General features: G+C 45.9%; 1 protein-coding gene across 1 annotated transcript; it reads left to right on the forward strand.

Moving 5' to 3' along the window:
- The first annotated feature begins 469 nt into the window (after window positions 1–469).
- On the forward strand, window positions 470–4,215 carry LOC144130435 (uncharacterized). The gene is made up of 2 exons (XM_077664356.1): window positions 470–1,011; window positions 3,993–4,215. Exons 1-2 carry the CDS (start codon window positions 653–655, stop codon window positions 4,189–4,191), a joined length of 558 nt encoding a protein of 185 aa, XP_077520482.1. The 5' UTR covers window positions 470–652; the 3' UTR covers window positions 4,192–4,215.
- Window positions 4,216–5,900: the final 1,685 nt, after the last annotated feature.

Consider the following 5,900-nt stretch of genomic DNA (forward strand, 5'->3'; position numbering starts at 1 on the left):
AATTGAGCCACCCTGACATGGTACAAAGGTACCCAGGATGGTAAAAGCAAAACTACATGAATACATTGTCAGCAATTAACGCTCTAAAACAAGAAATAGCTAGATATCTAACAGCACATCACACCGACTTGATGTTCTGCAACCATGGCAGCATTTAATTTCTTCCTCATACTTTAAAAAATCATGTTAGACTAAATAAATATTTTAAATGAATTCATCCGTTACATACGCAACTACGTAAATAAATTTTGGTCGACAGTGCAGCGAAGATAAATAATATTCCACAGCGGGTACGATTCGCACGTGCTTCAACTAATTGTTGCTCCGAAATTTTAAGCTTATATTCGCGTTCACTCCCCTAATAGACCTTGTGCGGATTTTTAAGTATTAATCGCTGATACAAGCAGATTCTCATTATCCCGAGGTGATCAAAAAAATGCGTCGGAGAAAAGACGAAGACGACTGTTACTCGTGCCTCAGGTTTTTCTGGGCGGCTGGGATCGCTGGTTCTTCACTGGAAGAACTTTGCAAGCTAGTGATCTGAGCAAGAAACGAAACGAAGACAAATAGTCGCAATCGTTAGATTAGCAGCTTCAATTGATTCAGAAGCAAGTGGCACGTTTAAAAGTCAGTTTCGTCCTAAATATCATTCATGTCCGTATCGCAGACTAAGGAGCAAGATGGCAAAGCGGCCCAAGGGCGCACACCTTCAGCTTCTTCGCCTCCTGGAGCGTCGCCCGCAAGACGAGAGGACGCCGCTCCGTCGCCCAAAGCAAAGAAGAGCCTCACAGAGCAAGTGGCCAAGAAGACTGAGACGCCGTCTCCCGCGAAAGGCTCTGCTGTGGTCTCACGTTCGGGTGCCTCCACTCCTTTGAAGGACCTTGAAGAATCTATGAATCGATCGGTGGGCCGACCTCTCGGAGACCCCAAACGTCGCTCCAAGTACATGATAGCCTGCTTTGGAATCTCTGTTCTTGCGCTTCTTCTTGTGACCGGCGTCGTCGTGTACAAGTGAGTTCTACTTTGCCTACTCACGGTAACGGTGGTTAGTGACGTAGTTACGAGGGGCGCCGCTGCACTATGACAAATTGGTTTACAGCCTTCGTCAAAAGTCGTCAGGCCACCTGGCTTGCTTCTAAGCCATGTAATGGTGCACATATGTAACCCCTGACGTCTGAAATTTCCTTAAAGGAAGTGACGAGGTCTGAGCTGAGAGCTCTGAGCTGCAGCGATATACAAATTTCTCGACAGAAGACAGGAGACAAAACTATGTGGCGTCACGATTTTTGACCAAGGCTCTACGTACACCGTTTTGCGCAGCAAGGGTCAACACTGCCCATGGCGCAGTGGAGGCGATCGTAGTGTGGCATACACATCGCAGATATTGAATACGTCGTAATAAACTTCACGGAAATCATTGCACTTTCTTTTAACAACCCGTTCCGTGACTTTTTGCCACCAACAGGCTCCCATGACTTCACGAAAGAGGCTCCGACTGTGTTTTGCTTTTTGCAAACCCGATTCAGCGCGAGTGTGAGCGGCCTTTGAGAGCAGTGAATAAGAACACAACAACGTCAGTTGATAAGCTGAATTGGGCTAATTCAATCTGCTTTATAAAGTCACTCCCAAGTAAATTTCTTTACCTGTGGAAGGTTTCATAGTTGTGCATTTCCTTTTTTTGTATGTTAGAATAATGACTGACCGAGAAAATATACAATGTTAACGCTACGCTAGTAATTCACGAACTTGGCAAGCGGATACGAGGTGACGTGAGCCTTTTTACGAGAGCTCCGTATAACAACCTTCGCATATATACATATATATCACGTAAAACGATGCTATGTTTCTGCGCGCTGCTAAAGGTGGCACGTGAAGCGAAAGTTCAACTTTATTTCCTCCAGGGAATATTCAAAGACATAGGACACAGGCGCAGCCCGCTGGCGTTTTCTAAAACCAGCACTTTGCATTCAGGCTTCGCGGCAAAACGCGATAGAAATCAAACTGGCGCCCCCTCAAGTTTCATGCATGCAATGTTGCTGGTGCTTACCGATTTCCTGAACCCTTTTGTTGAGCTGCTCATGGAACGGGCTGCGGTAAACAGTCCTGATAGAAAATAGCCTACTGCAGCCCCAAACCAGCGCATTCAGCCTCCTCACAACAAGTTTGTCGCCCATAAGCGCCCTTACAGGCCTGTCTCACACAAGCTCCTGACCAATCGCTGCTGCTCTATTTTCAGCCATGGCTTTGGCATGGTCAGAATCATTGCTGGAATGAATACGTGTTGAAACGAAGGATTTTGCCCCCCCCCTTCCCCCCGTGGTTCCCTTCTTTCGACCCCTATTATATATCGAGTGCGTGAGCGCTGCTAGTTCTCCAGTCCTCCCAGATTTCATCGTTTTACTCTTCACTCGTGCATCTTATGAAACCAAGCGCGCGCATACCGCAGGAGACCCCGGCTCTCATTTCCTCATCAAGCGCTTTTCGCTCGCTCTCCCAGCAGGACGTGGTTGCGGGGGCTCGCAATGGAAGCTGAGAGGGTAGAGAGCTCAAAGGGCCGGCGTGCTTGCTCTCCTTGTAAATGTCAAGCGAAGCTGCAAAAACCTACCTAGCCCTGACATGCAGCTGAGTTCTCGCTGATATAAGCGCATTACGCGACATTGCGTAAGTATAGTTTCAGCGTATAGGTTTGGGATGTCGCCACGTGCGGCGCACATCTGGTGAGGACATATCGCAGGGAAAGGGAGGCTACCTGAGTCAGGCAAGAAAGCTACAAAAGTGCATCGTTGTTTGTACGTATACTGTAGCTATATGGGGTGCAGAAATGATGCACAAATGCGAACAGGAAAGAACAGAGAAATGAATCATGTAACGTTGTGTGCGAACTGCAACTCTTGTTTTCTTGGAGGGTTTCCTTTATATACTACAGCCTACATCTGAACCCATCCCTAAAAACACCAGAAGAAAACAAACATGATAAAAAAACGACCACACTGTTGTCGCTGTTGTCATGCACCGATACGTTCATAGTCTTCAGTATTACAAAAGTTAAGGTCTGCCACTAATAAACTGTTGAGGTTATAGCGTAACTTTTCCTGTATCGCAATCTCGTCGTGTCTTGTTGACCTCTGTGCCTCAGCGCAGCGCAGGCCTCATGCCTAACAAGTTCGCAAGCCTGGTGTAGGTTTATCGCTTGAATTGCTTCGAAATTATCGCCGCCTACACCTGAATAGAACACGTCTGTTCCCTGCTGCCCTCGTTTTGAGACGAGTTTTAAGTGGTAGCTCAATGACAAACTGACAGTACTTTTTTTCTTAGTGCGGCAACAACACTAGGCGCATTTTACTATTTCGGGCATACGTAGTACGTGCTGAAACCTGATTTGTGGTAGGCAGCCCACCTGCCCGCCAGGTTTTGGGCAACCTGCCAGGTCATCACCAGGGTGAAGGTCCGGGTGAATGGTACACCCAGGAGAAGGTAAATGCCTCCACGGTAAAAGCTTTTAGGTCAGAGGCTTTTATGGTAACCGACTTTAGTGTGAATGCTTTCTCGGTGAATACCTTTCGGGTATAGGTAGAAGGCCTTTAGGCAAAAGGCTTTTTCTAAAGGCCTTTATTTGAAATACTTTTAGCACGTAAGAGCATTAAGTGCTCACCGTAACGAGTGCTACGGCAAGATATTCCGCGCTTAGCCATGCCAAACCATCTGCGATTTCTTTTTAACTATTGCCCACGGCAGACCGCTGATGAAGCCATGTCCCATTGGCGCTCCGTCCTTCCTCTCCTTGACAGCAAAAAGAAGGCGGCTACCCTGGGGCTATCCCACGTGTTGGCACTATTTCTGCACGTCAGGCATGAATCACTGCTTAATGTTCAACGCTTGCCTTGCAGCGAAAGCTGGCGTCTTGATCAGACTGATCATCAGTTGCAAATAAATTACATTTGGTTACAATTGGCTGAACGAATTGGTCTCGTTCACTATCGCTTTCAACGCAGGTACGTCATCCGACCGAGTGAACTGGTCGATTCGTCTGAACAGAAGACATCAAAAAAGCCGCGGGAAGCGCTTGGGGGGGCCGCCACCCAGCTTCAGTGGCCGGAACAGCCGCAGGACTTTGAATGGCCTACTCAGGCGAGCTCCAAAGAACCAGGGAAGCGACGTGAACGTCATCGTGGAGCCGTAGCTGCGCCGTGACCGTGTCTTATGACACTGTTCTAAATTCGGAATAAGAAAAACGCTGTACAGATGGTAACCGTAAACTAGTAAGCGCATTTTATTTGCAATACAAAGAAAGAGAATTTGTGACAAGTTTATTTCTTTCGAAATCATTACTTTTGGTCACCGACACCAGTTTAATCCAGGTCACTCCTCATGGCAGGAAAGAAAAGTTGCGATTCCTGATCATTACGTACAACGTTACAGCGCTAAAAAGTTCAGGTGCGTTATAGGCTCAATTCTTACGAGTTCTTGAGTTTTTGCCAAGCATGAGACTTAAGTGGCCTGCTTCTTTATTTCCTTCATTAATTCGGACATGTGCTTTTGAAATAAGGTTTTCAGAGCGCATTTATTCGTGCTTTGTCCGCTGTATATGAACTTTAAAAGACCTTATGATGTGTATTGAAAGCCGGCCATAACTCATCAAGGAGCCCGAGGACACGTCTCAGCAATGATGCAGAAAATTGTTTCTTTGATTTTTTAGGTGAAGAAATGGCGGAGGAACTGTCTCACATATCTCGGTGGACACCCAAGCCGTGCCGTAAGGGAAGAGAAGAATGTGGGAGTGAAAGAAGAAAGAGAGAAAGAGGTGCCGTAGTTAACGACTCGGGAATGATTTCGATCATACGGGGGTCTTTAACGTGCACTGACATGGCACAGCACACGGACGATTTGGGTAGGCGCATTCTACATATTGTGTTAAATGTCATGAACAGCAATCTACAATGCACGTGCAAGTTTAGAACGTCTCATGCATTATCTTATTTATCTGGCGCCGCTAGCAGGAAACGGTTACTAATGCCTGAATTTATCTAAATACAAGGAATGTGCTAGGCGTGAGATTTAATGAAGTTAAACATGGGAAAACGACGTTAAAACTCGGCATGTAACGCTTCAATTAAAAGTGCATTATTTCGAAACTTGTTTTCATTGAAGTGACGGGAATTGAAGATTCGTGATGAGGAATTCATCATTGAAACTGGAGAGGGAGTCAGAGGAAACTGAAGTCAAGTTATCAGGAAACTGGAGGAGTCAAAGATTTCTTGTTGCTGAAACGGAAAGAGAGAGAAAAAAACATTTGACGGAGAATCAAGTGTCGACGATATCTTACATGAATGTCAGTAAATCCAAATGGTCCATCAGCTGTTCTGAGGCTAAACAGGCGCCCCACGTTCGAGAAAGGTGTGAATAGCGCAGAGATTCGAATGGCTTCAGCGCTCGTCTCCTCTATCGTTTTTTTTTTTTCAGTACGTCCTGTGTATCGTGCTGCTTTAAGATGAATCCGTTCCAATTTGTCCAGTTTTCTAGCGGCAACAGGGAAAATCGAAAAATAATTGTTTCAGATTACCTTAGCGTTCAGTGCAAATTGGGCGTCCAGAGGAGCTGCAGATGCAAGGAGTGTTTTTCCGTTTTTTTAATCACAACAAAGTCGGGAAAAGCATGCCAGTTTTAAAGCAAAGGCTATGCCTTACAAACCAAAAGACAACAAGTAATACGGTGCGTCACTGCCAAAAGACAAATACGTTGATTGGTCCACAGATAATAGTACAAATAAATACCAGCCCTATTTTTTCCTCTTTTCTTTTCCATTGCGGCAAGGCAGGGCGAGTATTACAGGCCCGCGAGGAGAAAGCAATCAATCTTCTTGCGAGCCGCCCAGCCAAGGCAGCAAAAGTTTGCATTTTCAT

The sequence above is a fragment of the Amblyomma americanum genome, chromosome 4 (assembly GCF_052857255.1).
Source record: "Amblyomma americanum isolate KBUSLIRL-KWMA chromosome 4, ASM5285725v1, whole genome shotgun sequence".
NCBI classification, from domain to species: domain Eukaryota; kingdom Metazoa; phylum Arthropoda; class Arachnida; order Ixodida; family Ixodidae; genus Amblyomma; species Amblyomma americanum.

Bases quoted from the DNA above. Each gene is read 5' to 3' on its own strand.
- LOC144130435 (XM_077664356.1), top strand. From the start codon at position 653: ATGTCCGTATCGCAGACTAAGGAGCAAGATGGCAAAGCGGCCCAAGGG. The intron at 1,012-3,992 runs GTGAGTTCTACT...CTTTCAACGCAG, and splicing joins ACCGGCGTCGTCGTGTACAA to GTACGTCATCCGACCGAGTG.